The sequence below is a fragment of the Balaenoptera musculus genome, chromosome 10 (genome assembly GCF_009873245.2).
Source record: "Balaenoptera musculus isolate JJ_BM4_2016_0621 chromosome 10, mBalMus1.pri.v3, whole genome shotgun sequence".
In the NCBI taxonomy this organism is placed as follows: domain Eukaryota; kingdom Metazoa; phylum Chordata; class Mammalia; order Artiodactyla; family Balaenopteridae; genus Balaenoptera; species Balaenoptera musculus.
Window position 1 is genome coordinate 27,664,704 of NC_045794.1, and position 22,224 is coordinate 27,686,927.

General features: G+C 39.7%; 2 protein-coding genes across 10 annotated transcripts in view; one reads left to right on the forward strand and one right to left on the reverse strand.

Annotated features, from left to right (window-relative positions):
* The window catches only part of DNM1L (dynamin 1 like), a 65,597-nt gene extending 61,417 nt beyond the window's left edge, over positions 1–4,180 (forward strand). For 4 of the 8 annotated variants that reach the window (XM_036865051.1, XM_036865052.1, XM_036865050.1 and 1 more), the window contains 4 exons: positions 748–924; positions 1,083–1,192; positions 1,325–1,484; positions 1,777–4,178. In XM_036865051.1, coding sequence (XP_036720946.1) covers positions 748–924; positions 1,083–1,192; positions 1,325–1,484; positions 1,777–1,833 — 504 coding nt within the window. In that variant the 3' untranslated portion in view covers positions 1,834–4,178. Of the gene's footprint in view, positions 1–747; positions 925–1,082; positions 1,193–1,324; positions 1,485–1,776 lie in introns of all 8 variants that reach the window. The other 4 variants (XM_036865053.1, XM_036865055.1, XM_036865048.1 and 1 more) reach the window with 3 other exon arrangements.
* Positions 4,181–4,359: 179 nt separating this feature from the next.
* On the reverse strand, positions 4,360–13,494 carry YARS2 (tyrosyl-tRNA synthetase 2). 2 transcript variants are annotated; one of them, XM_036865056.1, is made up of 5 exons: positions 12,677–13,494; positions 11,657–11,824; positions 6,106–6,261; positions 5,625–5,795; positions 4,360–5,018 (listed from the first exon to the last, which is right to left on the reverse strand). In XM_036865056.1, the coding sequence occupies exons 1-5, from the start codon at positions 13,456–13,458 to the stop codon at positions 4,859–4,861; spliced, it is 1,437 nt and encodes a 478-aa protein (XP_036720951.1). In that variant the 5' UTR covers positions 13,459–13,494; the 3' UTR covers positions 4,360–4,858. The 2 variants fall into 2 exon arrangements, with proteins under 2 accessions (XP_036720951.1, XP_036720952.1); XM_036865057.1 differs by lacking the exon at positions 11,657–11,824.
* Positions 13,495–22,224: the final 8,730 nt, after the last annotated feature.

The following is a 22,224-nucleotide window of genomic DNA, read 5'->3' on the forward strand; positions in this document are numbered from 1 at the left end:
GTTTTAAAGGGCAGCTTCTACTTTTTCCACAATCTCTAGTGTTAGAGGAGTTGGAGAAGAGGAAAAATTTTGAGAAGTTAGCAAATAATAAAAAAGGAATTTAAAATATACTGGCTGAGGCCTTGCAAACAGTTTACAACAGAACGTCTTATTTATTTATTTATAAACCACAGTGTTACTTCTGCCATTCTTTATTTTTTTTACAAATACACTTTTTCTGGGTTGTGTTGTGTCTTCGTTGCTGCATGTGGGCTTTCTCTAGTTGCGGCGAGTGGGGGCTACTCTTCGTTGCAGTGCGCGGGCTTCTCACTGAGGTGGCTTCTCTTTGTTGTGGAGCACAGGCTCTAGGCATCGTGGGCTTCAGTAGTTGTGGCACGAGGGCTCAGTAGTTGTGGCTTGCGGGCTCTAGAGCTCAGGCTCAGTAGTTGTGGTGCACAGGCTTAGTTGCTTCGCGGCATGTGGGATCTTCCTGGACCAGGGCTTGAACCCGTGTCCCCTGCATTGGCAGGTGGATTCTTAACCTTTGCACCACCAGGGAAGTCCGAACCTCTTATTTAGACAGCTCAGGGTTCCAGTTATACATGCCACCCATCATCTCTTTCTGACCCTGCCATCTCTCTGAATAGATTAAACTCCAGATGGTTACTGGATGTGTATTCTCCTTGACTGCTGTCAAAGGAAATTAACTTTGTTTAGTTAATATCAGTTTGATATGGTTGGTATAGGTTTTGGAACACGTTTTTTCAGGTTGCATCTGGAGGTGGTGGGGTTGGAGATGGTGTTCAAGAACCAACAACAGGCAACTGGAGAGGAATGCTGAAAACTTCAAAAGCTGAGGAGTTACTAGCTGAGGAAAAATCAAAACCAATTCCAATTATGCCAGCCAGTCCACAAAAAGGCCATGCTGTGAATTTGCTGGATGTGGTAAGCTGCAGAATTTGCTTGAGGACAAATAACCAAATTACCAGGAAAACACTTTAAAAGACAAAAGGAACTGAAGTCTCAAAAACTTTTTGAATGTTAAATGTTGTCATTTCAAAATGGCACAAAAGTAACTTTTTTCTCCCCCTCCCTCCATTTAGCCAGTTCCTGTTGCACGAAAACTATCTGCCCGTGAACAGCGAGACTGTGAAGTTATTGAACGACTCATCAAATCTTATTTTCTTATTGTCAGAAAGAATATTCAAGACAGGTTAGTACTATGTTATATAAATCAGACTAGAATACCGCGAGATGATTTCATAATCTGTTTTGAAAATACACATATTTTTTTAAAATTTAGGTTTTTATTCTAAATCAAATGGATTATCTGATTGTTTTGCAGTGTGCCAAAGGCAGTAATGCACTTTTTGGTTAATCATGTAAAAGATACTCTTCAGAGTGAGTTAGTAGGACAGCTGTATAAATCATCCTTATTGGATGATCTTCTGACTGAATCCGAGGACATGGCACAGCGCAGGAAAGAAGCAGCTGATATGCTAAAGGTATTACTGTGAATTTTTTTGAATTTTCTTACTTGGGTTGTAGGTATAAACATTTATTGTTTAAAATGCATTCTGATCCTTGGAGATACACATATATAGTCTTTGTATGATGGCTAATCTTTTTTTCTGTTGGCACTTGATTAGATTCAAATTTCAGAGAAGATACTGGTTAGTATAAATCAACCACATATAAAGTGGAGAGGTTATCCCACATTAATTCAGATTCTTTCTTTGATATTCCTTGTTATTATAACTTAAGCATTTATAATTTTTATAATTTTCTTTAATGCAGGCATTACAAGGAGCCAGTCAAATTATTGCTGAAATCCGAGAGACTCATCTTTGGTGAAGAGAACTATGTAATACTGAGACTCCACTGACTTGCTAGTTACTGCCTACTTGAGTAGAATTTTATTTATGAACTCCTGTGTATTGCAATGGTATGAATCTGCTCATGTGAAGACTGGCTATAAACTGAAAATTATACTCTGTATTGCAGAACGAATCACACATTTAATCCAAATAATAAATGGCTGTTTCTAAAATTTCCTAGTATATATAAAATACATCGTCTGTCTTGTGACAGTTTCATCTGAACTTAAAAAGAACTGTTAATAGTTCTAGTTGTACAAGCAGTTTGTCTGTGGATAAGATGACCTGTGTAATCTGCTAGTAGTCTTAAAGCTGCTGCCATAGCCCTTCAAGAAGAATGCACCAAGACACCATGTCATACGACTATAATGCATGCACTATTATTTAAACCGAACTGGCTTTGAAAGAGGTGGGTTGACAAGTTACTCAGTAGTCAGTCACTATTCCACCTGTTCTTTGATTTAGTTTTATTGAGCTTCTCTGAAACCTTTGATGTGTTTGTAAGAAAGCTGAACACACGAGAGGATCTGTAACAAACATTGACAATGATGTGATGTGCATAATGTGTAGCTACAGTCCTTCCACTTCTGGGTCCACATTCCCCTGGTGCGTTAAAAATTACAATATCATCTTTGATCTTACTTAAACCTGGAAGCGTGAATTATGTTTTCCTGCATTAAGAACATCTAGCCTTGATTATCTAGTAAGACTTGGTAATGACCATCTTTCCTTTTAGTTTTCAGAAGTCCTAATAAATTCCCCTTGGTTTTCAAATATCATAGTAATAATTCAGATACATTTTTAAATTGGAGCCCTCTGACCACGCTTCAAGATTCACTTGGAGGTGGGACTTAAAACCAAATACTGTGGTGATTTTAAGTGTATCTTCCTATTAGTTGTTAATAGTTACTTTTGCTTCACACCAACAAAGTACATTAGAATAGAAAGTAATGGTGGGGCTTTATTATTTAAAGAAAAACATCCTGACACACACACATAACTCCTAAAGGCTTTCAGGGGGTTGGGAGTAAGGTTTAGAACATATACACATTTTACCAAAATTCCCCAGGTGATTCTTGATATGAATTACATTATAAGTTTTAAAATGATAAATTACATATTGCAGATATTAAAGTCTATTTTTAAGTTACGACATTTATGAAGGACTACTGGCAGGAATGTGTGAATATGTCTGTTACTCTTAGCTAATGGCACCCATTTACTGTACTAAGAGACAAGAGACTCAGCAACTGATCTCAAACATAAAAAAACAGATTCAGTCTGATATGGTATGGTACTACTTATACTTAGCAGTACCATCTTCATAGAATACATGCTTCCAGAATGTTTATTAGCATACTTTAAAATCACTCTGCCATTATTAAACATTAGTTTTGAAATTATAGCCATCCATGATTTACTTATTTCAGATCAGATGACTTCCATTCTAGTCTAGCTTTTTTAATTTGTAAGGGGGGAAGAAAACTTACAATGCACCTTTCTCCAGCAAATTTCAAATTGAAAACATTACCTGCTATGATAATGCACTTGCTAGTACTACACACCGTGTACAAAGAAAAACAGAGACAAGAGGTATGCAAAGATAAAACCTCCTTTTGTTGACACTTAAACTGAGTAAAGTTCTGAAATGCAGAGATGATCTCTGACATTTATAATGGATACCTGTATGTTCTTACTATGTAAATAAAGTTGCTGGTATGAAGTGACATTAAAGTTTGTCAATAAATGAATTCTTCCTAACTTTACTCCCAGAAGAAGGTTTAGATAAACTATAGCTTTTTTAACATATAAGTCTACTTTGGAACATAGCAATACAGCTTATACTGTATGAAAGTTTTATGACTTTCTTCTTTTTAGATTTTCATAATTGACTGAGGTATTATTACATCTCCATTTTTTGCATATGAAGATAATGACTTGCTCCAAGTAATCCAGGTAGTAAATAGCTAGAATTTGAACTCTAAAGCCATGCTTTGCTGCCTGTAAGATTTTTCTAGAACACATCTGATTGTAAACCATTTTGAGTGTATGTTTGTGCTTCACTTGATGCTCAGGGGAAATAGGGGTGCTATTACCTTCGATTTTTCAGATGTTGGAAATAGTTCTGGAGAATCAACTTGCCTAAAGAATGTAGAGCTTAATTTAACTAAGTCTTGATTCCAAATCCTTTAAATTTGACCTGAAAACTTCCCTTACTGGAATGTCTTTTGATATTCTCAAATGATTAGATATTTAGTATATATATTTTGCCTCTATTTTATCTTGTTGGTTACTTAACTTTTCACTTCATCTCAAGCTGCAATCTGCTTGGGGACATAAGTTGAAACTTAAAACTAATTTAAAAGTTGATAAATTTATAAGACATCGCTACCTTTTTTTACTGAATTTAAAAAAACAAGGCTGAGTAAATTTAATTTTATGGAAACAGAGTCAAGGGACTGGAAAACTGAATTAGAAACTTTCTGAAAAGTCAAGTACTGACTTTTCTTTTCCTTGAAAAGAAACTATTTCTACTGTAATTTCTAATGCCAGCTATGGCTTCCTCTAACTTTTCTCCCTTTTTATGGAGAGCTGTATTTGCTTCCTAAACAACAAAAAACCTCTAATGAGATACACACCTGATATAAAAGTATCCACAATTACTTATACTACCTCTTTTTCATTGTTCCTCCTCATCTTAAAAACAGCAAGGACAGGATAGGAAAGACAGCATTTAGTTTTTCATGAAGCATAATTATTAAAAGAGATTAACCCTAGAAATCATGCTTTTCTGTGGTAGTCCTTAATGTTTAAGGATCAGGAAATAAAATATCCCACTATTACACAAACTGAACCAACCTATATAAATAATGAAATTACTCACACTGTGAGGCCTAGAGTACACTGCATTCTTTATCTTTGAGTTGCGTAAGTGAAGGTATAAATTCGTACATCTTGAGAATGAATGATGGATAAGTTTGAACCACTGGAAGGAGTTTTCATCATAGCTGAAGCCATTTTATAATGTAGAAGTTCCTTTTTCCTATTTTAAGTAACGAAAGTCCATTCTTAAGAATATGTTGTCCAACAACTAAAACACTCTCAGGATTTGTTACTTGTCTGTGATTTATACTGACTCCACCTTCTGTTATCATCCGATACCTAAAAAATAAAAATGTTCAGTAACTAGATAAATCTAATCACTGTTGACCGCTCCCAATAATACAGATACATCATTATTTCATTTAAATTTCAAAGGCTCTTCTACTGAAACCATTTAGCACTGAATTGTAATCTTCATGTTTATTAGATTCTGCCTCCCCTTTAATGTTCTAAAGGAGAAATTCAACTAATATTTTAAATAGATTGGGCAACCCCACTACTCCCCAGAATAAAGAGGATACAGACTGAATGTGAGAGGGGTGTGTGAATCTGTTTACTTAGGGCCTGTGTTCTGGTGATCTCAAATTGTGACCATCCCTAAGCTGACTGATTCCAGTGTATTTATACAATAGTGGTCATTTAAACGTAAGCCTTTTCCAATGCTGGAGAAAAAACTGACCAGGTTAGACTTAATAAGAGAGTATAGTAATACTAGATTTTAAAGAAAATTTAAGGTATTTTCAGCAGTAAGTACTCAATTTTCACTTTATTCTCAGACTAACTTAACTTCTGCAAGGAATGAGATGCCATTATCAGGAAAAACACCACCTCTGGAAACACAGGTTGTGAATTATAACTGTGAACCTAAAAGTTAAATAATCTTACCCTCGGGGGCCACCTGGAATGGCATTTGCTTTGCGGCAGGTATCTAGGACACTTGTTCCAGGGTCAAGAACTAATTCAGAAAATGAAGCTTCTTTAAATAATTCTTTTAACTCTTGATCAGACATGACCTCCAGTGCCTCTATGCTGCTATGATAAAGGGCTTGTGTACACCTGAAAAACACATTTTGAGAGCCACATCATGTTGAGTGCTTACTTAGACACGTGTTCTAACACCCAAAAACCAATTATGAAGTACCCATTATGTTCCAGATGGAAAGTTTTTCAAACAGCAACACTGATCTTGTATAATTTATAAGCTTAATTCAGGATAATCTTTCTTTCTAGTAAATGGAGGCTAGTACTTTAAAGCAGTTAACACTGACAGTCCTTGTTAGTGGTAAAAGATGACTCTAAAACATTGGCTCCAAGTGTTCTCCAGTCTCTGAACTAATTAATCAAGTTCATTATTCTAAGAGGCCACCTTTTAGCAGAGTCCAACCCTTCTTGTCCGTGAACAAGCTTTGTTACTTCTGTAGCAAGTCGTTTCTGAGGAGCCCGCTTTTCTGGCTCTTTGACATGCAGCTGCATTATGTGGTCAATCTCTGGAAGGGGCAGAAAAGTGAAGAGCTTCAGGTACCTTTGGGACAAAAATAAAACCCCGTTAGATTTATATAACATACCTAATTTTTATCTCCAGCTCCCTTACCCTTTGAAGAACATCCTGCTTACTTTAGAATTTATTTTTAATTATGAAATATAACATACAGAAATGTACCAAAAATGACAATAATACACACACCACCCTGACTGAAGATGTTACTATTTTGCCATCTTTGTTTCAAATCCTTCCTTTTTAAAAAAGTCATGAAATAGTATAGATATAGATGAGGGCCCCATCCACCTCATACATATTCTCCTTCTTGCCCCAGAGACAACCACTAATCTAAATTTGTGGGCATCCTTCCCAAGCATGTTTTTATATTTTTGTTTTCTGTGTATGTACCCATAAATAAAAACTGTAATTTAAAAACTGACAAATATTTTATATGTATCATCTTTTAAAATCTTATCTTTGGTGAAAAGCATAGAGAAATACACAAACAACAGACATATAGTTTAATGAATCATAAAGCAAACAGCTGTGTAACTATCACCTGTCTAGGTATACCACACTGCTCCTACCCAAATCCCCTCACCCCTCCAAGGTAACCACTCTTCGTACTTTTCATGGTAATTACTTCCTTGTTTTTCTTTATATTTTTACCATCTCAATATGCCTCCCTAAACAGCATCACTTAGTTTTGCCTCTTTTTAGGCTTTACGTAAACAGAATCATACAGAATATATTTTTTTTGGTTACTTTGGTACATCATTATGTTGGTGATTCACCCATGTTGCTGTGTGTACAGCTGCTGAGTACACATTCCATGTTATGAATGCTTTGTAATGTATTTATTCTAGTGTGGATATTTGTGCTGTTCCTACTCTTGGACAGTGGTTGATGGTGCTGCCATGACTATTCCCATGTATTTCTCTTGGTGTACATGTGCACTCATCCATTAGGGATGTGCCCAGGGGGAGGGACTGCTGATCACAAGTCATGAGTATTTGACCTGAGTAGGCACAGCCACGTATTTTTCCAAGTGGTTCTATACCTGTAATGTAAGTGCTTGACATTAAGCTTTTGATGGCTTAATGCCAAGGTGTCCATTTCAAAGACATCGATCTCGAATAAGCACACTGCCACATGTATGACACGGCTAGTACCAAAGCAACCAGATTAGGAACCACGCTGCCCCCACTCATGAAAGTCCCCTTTCAGAAAGCCCTGGGTAACCGAGATAACTGGCTGCTTGAGTGACCCCTCTTCACCTTTCCCACTCCCTAATTCTCACTCTACGTTTTAAATTAGCCAGTGAAGAGTGAACCTGCGAAATCCTAGGCACCCCAATAAAGGCAGAGCTCCGGGTCCATGCTCCCTCCTTCCCTATCCTTGACTCACTGTGTAGCCCCTGTAGTGCCATGTGCCCTTCAGACACTGTAAGTGACAAATCTTTTTTTAAAGTTCCCTGATGATTATTGCTGAGATGTCTCTTACAATCATAAGGACCACAGCGCTGGTCCAGCCACAAGGTTGACTCTGGCCCAGGAAATGTCTGTGAGGGCTCCTACAAGTAGTATGGGCCGAGGTGAGCACCCCCAGGCATTTCTAGTTCATGGTATCACTACCAACAGGCTGAGGCCCACACAACAACTGGCAATGGCATAGTTGGCAGGACTGCATGATTGCCCTTTAGCTTTGACTAGTTTACTAACTGGCTAACCCAGGTGGGCAACACCATTTGGGAGGACAGCAATGCATGCTGGAGGTCTATCATTCTATTATGTCTTTTGCATATTGCCTCTGCTGTGCTGCCGGCGGTATCCATCCCAAAACGTCACTGCTGCCATAATTCAATGATCTCCGCAGAGCAGTGTGATCAGTGATCAAGGCCATATGGTCTAATGAGATGATCAGACCACAAATTATACAGACCTTGATTGAGTACTAATGTACATGAAGGTCCTCCACATCTCAAGGCCAAGGAAAGCTAATGAGGGTAGAATGGACCCCAAGGCTATTATCACTGCCCAAGCTGAGGCTCTGAGCTAAAGGCCAGAGGAAAGGATAATTCCCATAGGTAAGGAGGAGGGAGACCTCCCCCTGGGACTGGTGGGTCATAATGGGATTACACTTCCTAACCTGGATGAATGGAATAGCCTTGCAACAGGAAACTACTGGCAGAGCAAAAGGGGAAATACAGCCGAGGCTTGCTGTCACTCTTTGTCCCCCAAACTCGATGGGGTATCGTGGGTCCAGTACCTGGTGTGATGTTGCTAAACAATGGACAAATATAAATGTCCTGAACATCTTGTGCCAATGCCTCGTAAGACCCCTGAGGAGGTACACCAGCTCCTTGATAATACAGAACTCCTATGGATGCTTCCTGGGTGTTGCTTAGTGTCGCTGAGTACCAACATTCCAAGGCTCACAGTGAATGGAAAACATGAGATTAGGCCTGTCTCTTTCTGTGCAAAAGTGGCATGGTCCAATGGGTTTATCACTTCTATGACCAGACTCACTCAAGTGACCCCCTCTTCATTCTAAGCCTGAAGAAGTCCCATTTGACCCTGAGTCCAGAGAATTCTTTTTACAAAATGCTCCCTCTAATCACGGGGTAGTGCTCCTACATTTTACTGGGACTGTCAAAACCATTCAAAAGGCACTGGAGAGCACTGACAGTGTTCCTATACATGGAGGAAATCACTCATCATTAAACCACCACTGTACTCAGATATAACAGGTACCAGGCCTTTTCATGTTCTGGAGGCAACGCCCTCACCGCTCACTAATTCTTTGCCACAGTCACAATCACATGCAAGTCTGCCACCTTCCACTGGGGTGAGGCACAGCAATGTGTTTTGGAAGCTGCCCAGCAGGCAGTCCAACGAGCCCTACCTTTAGTCCCACCTGGCTCCACATTCCAAGTCAGTGCTTGACCATATCTGACTATGCCTCCTCGGAGTCTCTGGACCAAACATAAGTCTACCTGATTTCCTATGGGGTTTTGGATTAAGTGCCTAACCCCAAAGGATTCTACTGGGTTCTTTTAGAAACTGAGGTCCTAACTGGCCCCCAATCAATACTACTCCCTAACGCCCTGGGTTAGAGATGCCTCCAGCAGGAGCTTAACACCACAACTGATACCTCCTTGGTAAAATGAAAATGGTACCTTCAGGAGAGGGCTAACCTTGATGTCAAAGCCTTTAAAAATTACAGGAGGGGGCTTCCCTGGTGGCGCAGTGGTTAAGAATCCACCTGCCAATGCAGGGGTCACAGGTTTGAGCCCTGGTCTGGGAAGATCCCACATGCCAGGGAGCAGCTAAGCCTGTGCACCACAACTACTGAGACTGCGCTCTAGAGCCCGGGAGCCATAACTACTGAGACCACGTGCCACAACTACTGAAGCCCGTGCGCCTAGAGCCCATGCTCCACAACAAGAGAAGCCACCACAATGAGAAGCCCGTGCACCGCAACGAAGAGTATCCCCCGCTCACTGCAACTAGAGAAAACCCATGCACAGCAACAAAGACCCAACACAGCCAAAAATAAATAAATAAATAAAAAAGTAGGGAAAACTATATTATGATTCAGAGTTATAATTATATGTCTGAAAAATAAAAATTACAGGAGGGTGTAGTTTCCCTCATGATCAGCTCCTTCCTCTTCCTCTGGCTGCTTGGGGAGCCCCCTGGGACCAACTGTCTGAGATGGACAGGGAATCCATATTCTTCACCAACGGCAGCACCACCACGTATGCACTGCAGCTTGCTGGAGGGCTGTAGCATTCCCCCGGTCTCAGGCACCTCTCTAATTGAAGAAGGCAGTCCCGGCTCAGACCAGTTGGCAGAACTTGTAGCTGTTCACTTAGCCCTTAGGGAGCCATAAAGAGGCCTTTGGCAGATCCATATTTTCACAGGCTCCTGGGCTATTGATAACGGCCTCGCGGTTTCGTCTGGCCAATGGCTAAGGGACAGTTTTCTCATATAAGACAAGCCCACTTGGCCCAGACATGGAAGGAGTCCCCAGTTCCTATCATTATTACTTATGTTTCCGCTCAGACTACCTGCTCTATGCTGGAAGCCATTTTCAACAGTACTGCAGACTCCCTCACTAAGCCACCACACTGCCCAGCACAGACCCTTCCTACCAGCTTGAAAAATGGGCCCACACAACCTTGGGTCACCAAGGAATTAATGCCTTAACAGCTTGGGCTTAATTGAGGGGACTTCCCATCTCCTCAGCAGCAGCCAAAGTTGTGATAGATGACTGTATTCTCTGCTCCCAAACCAAACAATGGAGGATATCCAGATGGGGACATATTCCCTGGGGAGACCAACCATGCTCCCACTGGCAGGTTGATTTCACTGGCCACTGCCCCCTTATCCTGGGGCCTCCACATATGCCTTCACAGTCATTAATACTTACACGGGACTCCTTTGGGTAACTCCCAAATCTCTTTCCTCACTAAATTTATTCTCGTTTCCTTTGGATCGCCAGACATTACTGACTCTGACCCACTTTACCTCTCCAGAGATTAAACAAAGGGCTCTCCAAGTAATATGCTTAGGAATTTCCATCTAGGCTATAGCCCCAGGCAGCTGGCCTCACTGAGCATCATTAGCCTCCTTAAAGAGACACTCCTGAGATTAGTTTCAGGCAAGTGGTCCCCCAAATGGACCGAACTCTTGCTCCAGGCCCTCATCTTGTTTAATTCTCGCCTCCTGGGCCTTCCTACCATATATACCAACTGTTATGCACACACCCAAATCCCACTTTTGGTCACCTCTGGCAATCCTCAAGCGTTTACCCTCCAAGAGAACTCTCCATTCATGTAGAGTTCTTTATTTTTGCTCAGTAGCGGTTTTTAATGTTCTGCAGGCAAGTATTATACATTTAAAAATTTTTAAGAATTATTCCTAAGTTATTTTGATGATAGTTATGTCAAATGATATTTTTTTGAAAAATTCACTTTTTCTTTGTTGCAGGTGTATTTCTCATTAATTTACATTCTTCTAAGAGTTTAAGATATTGTGAATTAATGAGAAAATCACTTTAAAAAAGGACCCTCAAAAGGATCTTCTTTTATGTTAAAGAAAAGGAACTTTAGAGACAAAGGTGAAATAAAAGTCAAGTTTAAGATGAAAGGAGTAAAAAACTAGAATATGCAAGCAATAATGTCCTAAGAACCTGCTAGATGTAGATCACAAACTTGGCTCTAAGTTTTCTAGCACCCACAGTGGTTTTCTGCTTTAACCAACAAAAAGTGCTTAACTACAATGTTCTGTGATGTACTAGCCTTAAATAGAATCTACGTTAAAACAAACAAAAAAACCAAAAAACTATGAAGGGTACAGAGAGATTCAATGGCTAAAATTTATCATGAGCTTTAATGAACTTAATTTTTCTCAGCACACAGTTAAGAACTCACCTTTCTACCAAATCATCTTGCTGCCTGACAAAAAATTGATACAATTCAAAAGGAGATGTCTTATCTCTGTTTAGCCACACAGCATTGCCAGCAGACTTTCCCAGTTTCGCTCCAGTTGTACTTGTAATTAGAGGAACAGAGATTCCAAATACATCTTCTCCAGTCAACCTATGCATAAAGAAGAACTTTATTATGTGCTTTAAGCTCAAGTGGTGGTAGGTTCTGCTAATCTTTCTCAGATTTCAGTCTGGTTTCTTGCTCTAAGAAAACTTCCTTGACCTCGTAAACCTGGATTCTTGTCCATCTTACTGCTTTCACAGCACTCTATTTTGACATTTGTCATTCTGAACTGCAGTTGAACCAGTGACTCTGGGCAAGCCAAGTGGAAGTGCTGCATAACTGGGGCCTAGACATTTTTAAAGGTTGGGTAGGAAGAGGAGAGAAAACTGGGTAAAGAGGAGTCAGGTAGAGACACTAAAAGAGGTGTCTTAAAGGGATTTTAAAAATCAGTAGCACATGAGCTAGTCCTGTAGTTCAACTCCCTCAAGAAAGTGCCATTGAAATCTACATTATTCGCCAAATATTGGGCGCTGAAAAAAAATTTTTTGAGATGCCAACCAATGACTAACACTTACCTTCACGGAAGGTGCAGAGCAAAGCAGAGACTACTCAAGGAGGCCCACTCACGTTCAGGTTATAAATGAAGACAAGCAGTCTTTCAAATCAGAAATACAGAAAAAGCTTCTTAAAAGCAGCAAACACATACAGTCCGAATCCTGACTAGGAGGGTCTATTTCCTGCAGAGCTCTATAATATGTCCCATACCTAATACCATTAATTCAGCCCTTTAGTTCTCATTAGCCAGTGATATTAAATTAATCCCATTACGGACCCTTAATGGAGATAGAACCAACAAGGGCAGGAACGAAGGGCGTCATTCCACAATCCTAACAATGCAACACAGGCTATTCGTGTGTAAATTATTTGGCCTAGGATTTCTCCAGGTCTAAAGGCGCTTACTTGTGGATGAACTCGTATCCGGACATGATATTGCCCAGCTGATCAGATCCACCCAGCTGGACCCGGCATCTATAATGCTGGAACAGGTAGTAGAAATCATAGGCCTGGAGCACCTGGTATAGAAACTCTGCCAAACTCATGCCTTCGGGGCTCTTGAGCCGAGTCTGCACGCTCAGCCGGCTTAGCAGCGTGCCCATGCGGAAATGGCCGCCCACTGCCGCTAGGAAGTCCACCAGGTCCTGCTTCTGGTACCACGCCGAGTTGTCCAGCACGGTGAAATTGCCCCAGGTCCGCCCATTAGCGAAGAGCTGCTGGTGATTAGCCGCCAGGGCTTTGAGCCCTTGGCGCAGGGCGCGCGCGTTGCTTTGCACGCGCTCTGCTTCCAGCGCCTCCCGCTCCTTGGTACGGCCGCTTGGGTCTCCCAGGCGCGCCGTGGCGCCTCCCACCAGGGCGATCACGTTGTGGCCCGCTCGCTGGAAGTGAAACAGGCCCAAAAGCGCCAGCAGATGCCCCACATGAAGCGAGTCGGCCGTGGGGTCAAAGCCGCAGTAGATGGTCTGGGGAAAATTGCCCGCCGTGCCACGGTCGAAGAGCTCTGGGAGCTCTGTCTTCGTACCCCTCTCAGGGAAGAACTCCTTGAACAGACCCCGAGCCTTCTGCATCGCCAGCAACCCCTGAGCGCCCGAGTGGGCCTCACGCAGCCCCAAGAGTAAGACTCCTGACAGGCCTGGGGTACCTAGCCCCTGGCCACGGGAAAAGCACCGAAAGATGGGCGCCGCCATCTTAGCGGCGGTACGAAGGGAATGCTGGGATCTTAGAGGCCCACCACACCCCTCAGTGCCCGCCTCCTACAATTCCTACAGAATTTACTTGTGTTTTTTTCTGCGCATGCCCAGGTAGGGCGGGGAGGTTGGTTACGGAGCTCCGCAGCCTTGGAGTTCTGACTACCTGGGTGCAGTTTCCGCTTAAAGTCTGGTCACCTTAAGTACCCTAAAACTTAATTTCCTCATCCGTAACTTGGCTATGTTTATGATAATAGTTCCTATCTCAGATGGCTGTTGTGAGAATCTAAGAATTAAGGCACCTGGCACATATTGAGCGTTCTAAAATATTAGCTTTTGTTTAAAATTTCACGTAAAAATAAGTTGTGTTGCGCAAGTTGTTTGAAATCTCGGTCCTATGCAAAAATTTGTTCACAGAAGTTGTGAGGGGTCAGGATTGGTTTAACCTCATGGAGAGATACGGGGTTGGCGTCGAGACGCAATTTCGTAATACTGATTTTCAAATGGCTGAGAACACCTCAGCCCCCAGTATTCATTAGCCTCTCCAGGAGGTGGCAGTCTTGTCCAAGCTATAACGAGATAAAATTCAATAAATGCAGAAAGCGCCGTTTTATTAATTTCAGTTACAGGTAACCAGGTGGGACACAGCTTTGGCATAAGTGGATTCAAATTAGTAATCACATTGGCACAGCAATAGCCAGGTGCTAACACTCCTCCAAGCACTAGGGATGGGGGTCTGTCTGGCAGCTGGCTGGCAGGGATCCAACTCCAAAACTCCATTTTAAAGTCTCATTTCTGGGATCACTTGCAATGCCAGCTGTCTTAGATAGAGTTTCCTGGGAAAGAGACTCGAGTGGGAGATTTGTGTGCAGAATTATTGGGGTGTGCCCTTGGAAACGACATCTGTACTGAAGTGATGGAAGCAGGGTTGGGCAGAGGGAGGAGTTGCTCTATGAACAGTTTTGCATTAGAGGCTTCAGGCAACCCCATTAGGGGGCTCTGGAGCTGGGATTTCCTTTCAGAGTCATCCTGATTAGAGGCAAGGGGGCATGCCTTTGTACCCTGTTACTGACCTGTCCTTAAATGTGGAATGCCCCACTGTGAGTCATCAGCAACCAGTACTCTCAGCGGCTGGGAGATTAAGTGCCTTGGTCCTGAAGCAGGCATCTGGGCCATGCTCCAAACCGTTCCCTAAAGGATCTTTTCCATTTCTTAACATTATAAAGTGACTTAACAGAATGAAATATTATTTTAAAAAATTAGTTTCTTTGTATATGTGATTATCAATGAAGTGAGTTTCTCATTGCCAAACAGTAACTTCAGTAGGAATTTTAGATACTTATTCATCAGGCTATGTATTTGTATCCCAAATCCCATAATTTTTTTTCCCCAAAGCACAAAAACTGAATGATTTAATTTAATATCAGCAAGAGCCAAACTGAATCTTGATAATGAAAATGAAGACACAGCAGTATTTTCCTCCAGAAAATGAACATTTGAAGGAAGAAACATTTCTTTAAAAACACTTTATTTGTAAAAGACACCCTCTTGCAACAAGGTTTTGTATTTATATTTTCATTCTGTCAATTAAAGTGATATTTTAAACTGCATTGAATGTAATTCGTTGAATGTCTATCATTATCTTCCTGCCTCAGTTTAAAAGATACTAGATTAAAAAATATTTACAGCTCCTTCTGGTCCTGAAGGAAATAAGCAGGGCATGTTCTAACTGTCATGTTGCTATTCAAAATATCTTAAAATTTGCCATCATAACCAGTTTAGCTGCAGTCTTGTTTCACACCACTTTGATCAGGGACATATTTCAGTCCGTGTAGCAGGAAATTCTCCTGAGCACACAGCAGATGGTGCTTCCTATTTAGTACCTAACACACAGGAAGATTTGAACATTTTCAAAGGAGTGTCTTTCATTCTTGAGGTTTCTGGTTAATATGACAAGTAACTATCTGTGACTTTTACAGGTATGTTAGTAATTTTATAACAGAAACTATGACTTCATATTGTGGTTTAGTTACTTAGTCACTTCAGGAGATCATACTTCTTATACAACTATACCTGTTTCATCCTTACTTGATTGCCTGTGCTTAATGGAGAAGAACTTTTGTGTACAATGAAAAACAGAAAAATTTTATTTGACATTAGAATTTATTATAAGGTCTATATAGATTTGAGTTCTGCTTGGTGTCTTCTTAAATTTAGTTGTATTTCATGAACCGGTAGTGAACTCTGGTACAGAAGGTAGTATCAGAACAGGTGCTATGTGAGACTTGACAGTGGCTCAATAACAGCGAGTTATTTCCTTTTTATAATTTGTCTTGGTGTAATAGGAAGAGTGCAGCTTTGTCTAAAAAATGGAAGCAATTGAAGAAAGTGGGACTTTTAAGTCTTTGGAATTATATACATGGCTGAAATTTTATGATGCTGGAACTTGATTTGAGCCTGGGGTAAGTAAAGGGGCACAAGTTGATTCTTGCTGTTTTTTTTGGCTTCAAAAGTGAATGAACAATGTTAAAAAGTATTTTAGAAAATATGGTTTATCTCAACTGTGATAACTTGAGGTTAGCTAACATTGAATTAGGGGGACATGTATTTCATAATTACTCTTTCCTGAAACAAGATGCCATATGAATATTCATTTTGAAGGGATCTATGTTTTATATGGTTTGATTTTCAAAACGTAAACAATTATAAATATAATAGCATTTAAAAAGCATAAAAAGAGTAAAGATTAATAGTATTTTAACTGGCCTCTCTCAAGTTATGCCCTACAGTTTAAAGTTAGGCACTCCTACTTAATTCCAAAGTGTTTATCTGTAACACGGTACATATTCAGACTATAGCAGAGATCTGCCTGGGGCTGAAATATGAGCTTATCTAAAGGTCATAGCAAAATGACAGCAGAAAGGAGGATGAGGAATTCTGATCATTATAATTACTATAAAATATTGTACTCACTTGTGTTTCCTTTTTTCTCCTGGAGACTGCAAGTATAGGTTTGTTCTGGAACATAAGTGGTGACAGGATGCAGAAAGAAGTGGCTAGGAATAAGGAATAGAAATTGTAAGGTATTTAGTGATGGCCTTCCTTCCAGATAAAGTATTTCCACAATATTTCTATTTCCTACTACTTGAGAAAAGAAAAAAATAATTTCTAAAGACTGGTTTTGAGCCTTTGTATAGTAATTAATAAGACAGTCTGCCTCATAATTTCATCTTCTCTCATGGCTTCACTGTTGCCAATATTCTTGAAACACCATAAATCCTAAAGAATCCTCCCACCCTGTCCACCCTTACCTGCAAGCCGACCCTTCCTATTTCATTCCAAACAAATTCCTTCTAGGAAGTTTCCTTTGCATTAGGTGGGATGTTTTCACTATCCAAGTTTTCATGTCTCTAAAATATATTAAAATGTGAAATCAATAATGCTCACCCTCCTCACAAGAAAGTCCATTAAATTTGATTAAAAGTATAAATTTATGCAGATCAAGTACCTTAAAACCTAGTCTACATCCTTTTATTGAAGTGGCTCTGATGCATTTTGAGTTGGTGGTCATCTTAACATCCAAACATTTTTCAGAAGAGATTAGTTCTTTGAAGCTGTTGGTTGCAGGAGCATATTAGACCAAAAAAACCCCCCAAAAACCTGTTACTAAATGTGAATTTTCTTTCTGTACTGGAGTTTAAAGGACACAAACAGGTGTTCATTCTTTGTTATGCTACTTTCGTAGTCAGTGGAATAACCTATAGTGTTCACAGTTGCTTTAAGTATATGTACCTGATCCCATATCGATGTGGCTGGATAATATTTTGAGATATTTATTTATTTATTTATTTTTTAATCCTTCATTTTCCCCTTTCTATTCTATCCATTTAAGCTGACAGAAAGTTCCGTGTGTCAGTGCCTGGGGGAAGTCAGGGAGGAATGCAGAATAAGTCTGGAATTTTTGTGGCTTTTATTTCCAAAAGTCAAAAACCTAGAGACAGGCTAAAGTTTGAGGGAATAAGCTTGGAGAAAGTGACAGGATTCTCCTTGTTAAGCAGGGCCCTCATCCTGGACGGGAGAGCCTGGGTTGTTGGCCCTGTTTGCAAGAGGAGCTATGGCCCTGTTTGCAAGAGGAGCTATGCCTGGCCTCAAGGAGATGGTCCTGATGTACCTCAGGCCTGGGGTTCCTGGCCTCACCAAAGATGCCTCTGCTCCATTTGAGACAGGGTAGTGCCTCAGCACTAACTGGAGGCCTCAGAGAACTGCCGTGGGCTTGACCAACAAAGATGGCTAGAGTGATCAGAATAGGTTGGAGATTATTATTTCCAGGGACTCATTAAGGATGATCAAATTTTGATGAAAACCTGGAAGGGGAAAGAAAGGAGCCCAATGATGATGGAGAAGCAATTTTCCACCATTCTAGTTGTTAAGGACTCAGAAGTTTGTTCATTCACTTAACAAATTTTTATTAAAAGTATTCAATGAATCAGGCACTGTTCCAATGACTCAGACACATTCATGAACCAAAGAAAAATCCCAGCCCTAGTGGAGATGAAATTGCTTATGAAGTTATGTTTCGCTGAGTGGTCCTATTCTTCATCAACTTCCTTTTTCTGACCCAGGGTCCTTTTCCACCCCTAGGCCTTGGAGCAGAGAGAGGGAATGACTCCAAGGTTATTGTTCCAGGAACATGCAAGTTAGGATGGGGCTATGGGAGAGAAACATTGTGGAGAATATGACAAAAGAAGGACACCCCTTGTGGAAGAGTGATGTAGAGTTAAAGGGATCCTGGGCCAAAGAATTCAAACTGTTCTTCCCCTTTCGATCTGCAGTTATGTCTTCCTTCACAATTGCAGCATTGAATTTTTTTCCTAAAATAACTCTTTCCCCAACACCTTCTTTTCTGCTCTGAGTTTGGTGATAGCTGGTGCAGTCCACACCAACATTTTGTTTCACAGGATCATGCTTCAGGGGTTATTGGCAAGCCACGGGAGCTACTTATTTGTTTGACAATGTGATGGGCAAAGTGAGCTTGTCTCCTAGAAACAGAATGTTGGAGACACCAGTTTTGATTGTATTTTGAAAAGCTTAGTGCAAAAAGAAAATGTCTTCAGGCAAGATAATTTTGGAATTTTCCTATTTCTCAATTTACCTTAGTAATTTTCTGGTCTCTTTGACATAGTGTACAAATGAGGCAATCAACTCATCATTGTCTTTCCATCATGGCCAACTGAATTTATGTCTCCATGAGAGAAGAAGTAATACAATAAGCAATCAGTCTATGTTTTGTAGAGCATTTCCATTTTGATTCAATCTATTTTTGTATTTTTCTTTTTAGTGTCTTCCGTATAGGCTTTATGTGCTTCTGTGTAAGCACTATGGCCAATTATCGAATGAGAAGCAAGTCTGGAAACATCTTCTAACTATTCTATAATGAGAACAAATACCTTACATTTACTTATCTCAAACAGAAAAGTCAAACATCACTTCCTTTATCCTCAGAACAACAAGAAAACGTGGTTCTGATTTGTGGTACAAAGGACTAGGAGTCATAGAACTGGGTAGTTGTCTCAGCTCAGCCTCCACTAGCTGTACTCCTTAGATAAGCCACTTAACACTATAGGCCTTAGTGTCCTCATTTTACAGATAAAAGGGCTAGAGTAGGTTATCTCTAAAATCCCATCCAGCTCTAAAATTCTAAGATGCCTGTTTGCTATTAGATTAGTCAAAGTTCTCGTTTATTGTTTCTTAACATTATCTTCATTATTTAAGCTGCCATGCTAGAGAGGACGTCAAAAGTGTGTTCATCTATCTCCTCCCCTATTGATTTACTTACGTAGTAGAAGCAAGTTTAAGTCAATGTCTACATGGCTGTAATTAGAGTCAAATTGTTTTATGATAACATTTGAAAAATGAAGATTTAGAAAGTGGCAATTCACCAATGAAACATGGATCATATTTGCAGAAATGTTTAGTTTTAGTCCATAGTGATCTCATTCAGAGCTGTCCATGGGTGAGAAACCAAACTGGAAGGGTCTCACTAACAGAGAAGACAAATGAGAATGACTCCTCTATATGCTCAGAGCTATTTTTTCTGAAACCAGAGGAAATCTTAGGTGCCCATGCCCCTCTTCATTATGCATTTTATGAAACTTTTCTCCAAGCATGGAGTTTAAGGAAGATTTAAGGTAGCGGGAATCAGGGACACTTTTCTTGGTGTCAGATTGTGACCAAATACATACACTAATTGAGACACCTTCCCTATGAACTCCTAATATCATTTTATACTGCACACTTGAGAATGCATCCTGTAAGTAGGTGACCATAAGCCCTGGTTTAGAGGCCTCTTGTCTCAGCCTAATTCTTTCTCTTTCTCTCTCTTTCTTATTGAAGTACAATTGACCTACAACACTGTGTTAGTTCCTGGTGCACAACATAGTGATTTGATATGTCTATACATTTCAAAATTATCACCATAATAAGTCTAGTTACCATACAAAGTTATTACAACATTATTGACTATATTCCTCACACTGTACATTTCATCCCTGTGACTCATTTATTTTGTAACTGGAATTTTGCACCTCTTAATTTCCCTCACCTATTTCACTCATCCCCCACTCCCCTCTCCTCTGCCAACTACTTGTTTGTTTTCTGTATGTGAGTCTGTTTCTGTTTGTTATATTTGTTCCCTTGTTTTTTAGATTCCACATAAAAGTGAAATCATATGGTATTTGTCTTTGATTTATTTCACTTAGCATAATACCTTCTAGGTCCATCTGTGTTGTTGCAAATGGCAAGATTTTGTTCTTTTTTAAGATTCCATCATACACACACACACACACACACACACACACATTCCACAGTTTCTTTATCCATTCATCTATCAATGTGTACTTAGGTTGCTTCCAAATGTTGACTATTGTAAATAGTGCTGCAGTGAACATAGGGGTGAGTATATCTTTTTGAATTACTGTTTTCCTTTTATTTGGAAAAATACCCAGGAGTGGAATTCTTGGATCAGATGATAGTACAATTTTTAATTTTTTCAGGAACTTCCATGCTGTTTTCCGTAGTGGTTGCACCAACTTACTTTCCCACCAACAGTGTACAAGTGTTACTTTTTCTCCACATCCTCACCAACACTTGTTATTTCTTGTCTTTTGGATAATAGCCATTCTGACAGATGTGAGGTGATATCTCACTGTGGTTTTGTTTTGCATTTCCCTGATGATTAGTGATGTTGAGCATCTTTTCATGTGTTTACTGGCCATCTGTATGTTTTCTTTGAAAAAATGTCTCTTCATGTCCTTTTCCCATTTTTTAATCAAGTTTTTTTTTAATGTTGAGTTGTATAATTTTGGATATTAACCTCTTATCAGATATATGGTTTGCAAATATCTTCTCCCATTTAGTAGGCAGCCTTTCTATTTTGTTGGTAGTTTCCTTTACTGTGCAAAAGCTTTTTAGCTTGATTTAGTCCCATTTGTTTATTTGTGCTTTTGTTTCCCTTGCCTGAGGAGACATTTCCAAAAAATCATCACCAAGATCAATGTCAGGGAGCTTACAGCCTATGTTTTCTTCCAGGAGTTTTATGGTTTCAGGTTTTACATTAAGTCTTTAATCCACTTTAAGTGTGTTTTTCTGCATGGTGGGAGAGAGTAGTCAATTTGATTCTTTTGCATGTAGCTGTCCAGTTTTCCCAACCCCATTTATTGAAGAAGCTGTCTTTTCTGCATTGTATTTTCTTGCCTCCTTTGATGTAGGTTAATTGCCAGTCTAAGTGTGGGTTCATTTCTGGGCTCTCTATTCTTTTCCATTGATCTATGTGTCTGTTTTTGTGCCAGTATCATACTGTTTTGATTACTGTAGCTTTGTAGAATAGTTTGAAGTCAAGGAGCATGATACCTCCAGCTTTGTTCTTCTTTCTCTATATTGTTTTGACTATTGGGGGTCTTTTGTGTTTCCATACAAATTTCAGGATTATTTGTTCTAGTTCTGTGAAAAATGTCATTGGTATTTTGATAAGAATGTCATTGAATCTGTAGATTGCCTTGAGTAGTAGGGTCATTTTAACTATATTAATTATTCCAAATCCATGAGCACAGTCTACCTTTCCATTTCTTTGTGTCATCTTCAATTTCTTTTCTCAATGTCTTATATGATTTATTCCTAAGTATTTTATTCTTTTCAATGCAATTATAACTGGGATTGTTTTGTAAATGAGTCTTTCTGTACTTCCTGGACCTGGATGTCTGTTTCCTTTCCCAGGTTAAGTAAGTTTTCAGCTAATATTTCTTAAAGTAAGTTATCTGCCCCTTTTTCTCTTCTCCTTCTGGGACCCTTACAATGTGAATATTAGTGTGCTTGGTGTTGTCCCAGAGGTCTCTTAAACTGTCCTTATTTAAAAAAAATTTTTTTTAAATTTTTTCTCATCAGCTTGGATGAGTTCCACAACTCTGTCTTCCAGTTTGCTGATCTGTTCCTCTGTATCATCTAATCAACTATCATCTAATCTTTTTTCAAATTATTCCCTCTGTGCTGGGTCTTGAGTGTGTGAGAATTTCATGTGAGATTTTGCATGTGCCCTTTAAGAGTGGAGTCTCTGATAGCACAGGGAACTCTACTCAGTACTCTGTAATGGCCTATGTGGGAAAAGAATCTAAAAGAAAAGGAAAAAGAGAGAGAGTGGATATATGTGTATGTGCAACTGATTCACTTTGCTGTACACCTGAAACTAACACAACATTGTAAATCAACTATACT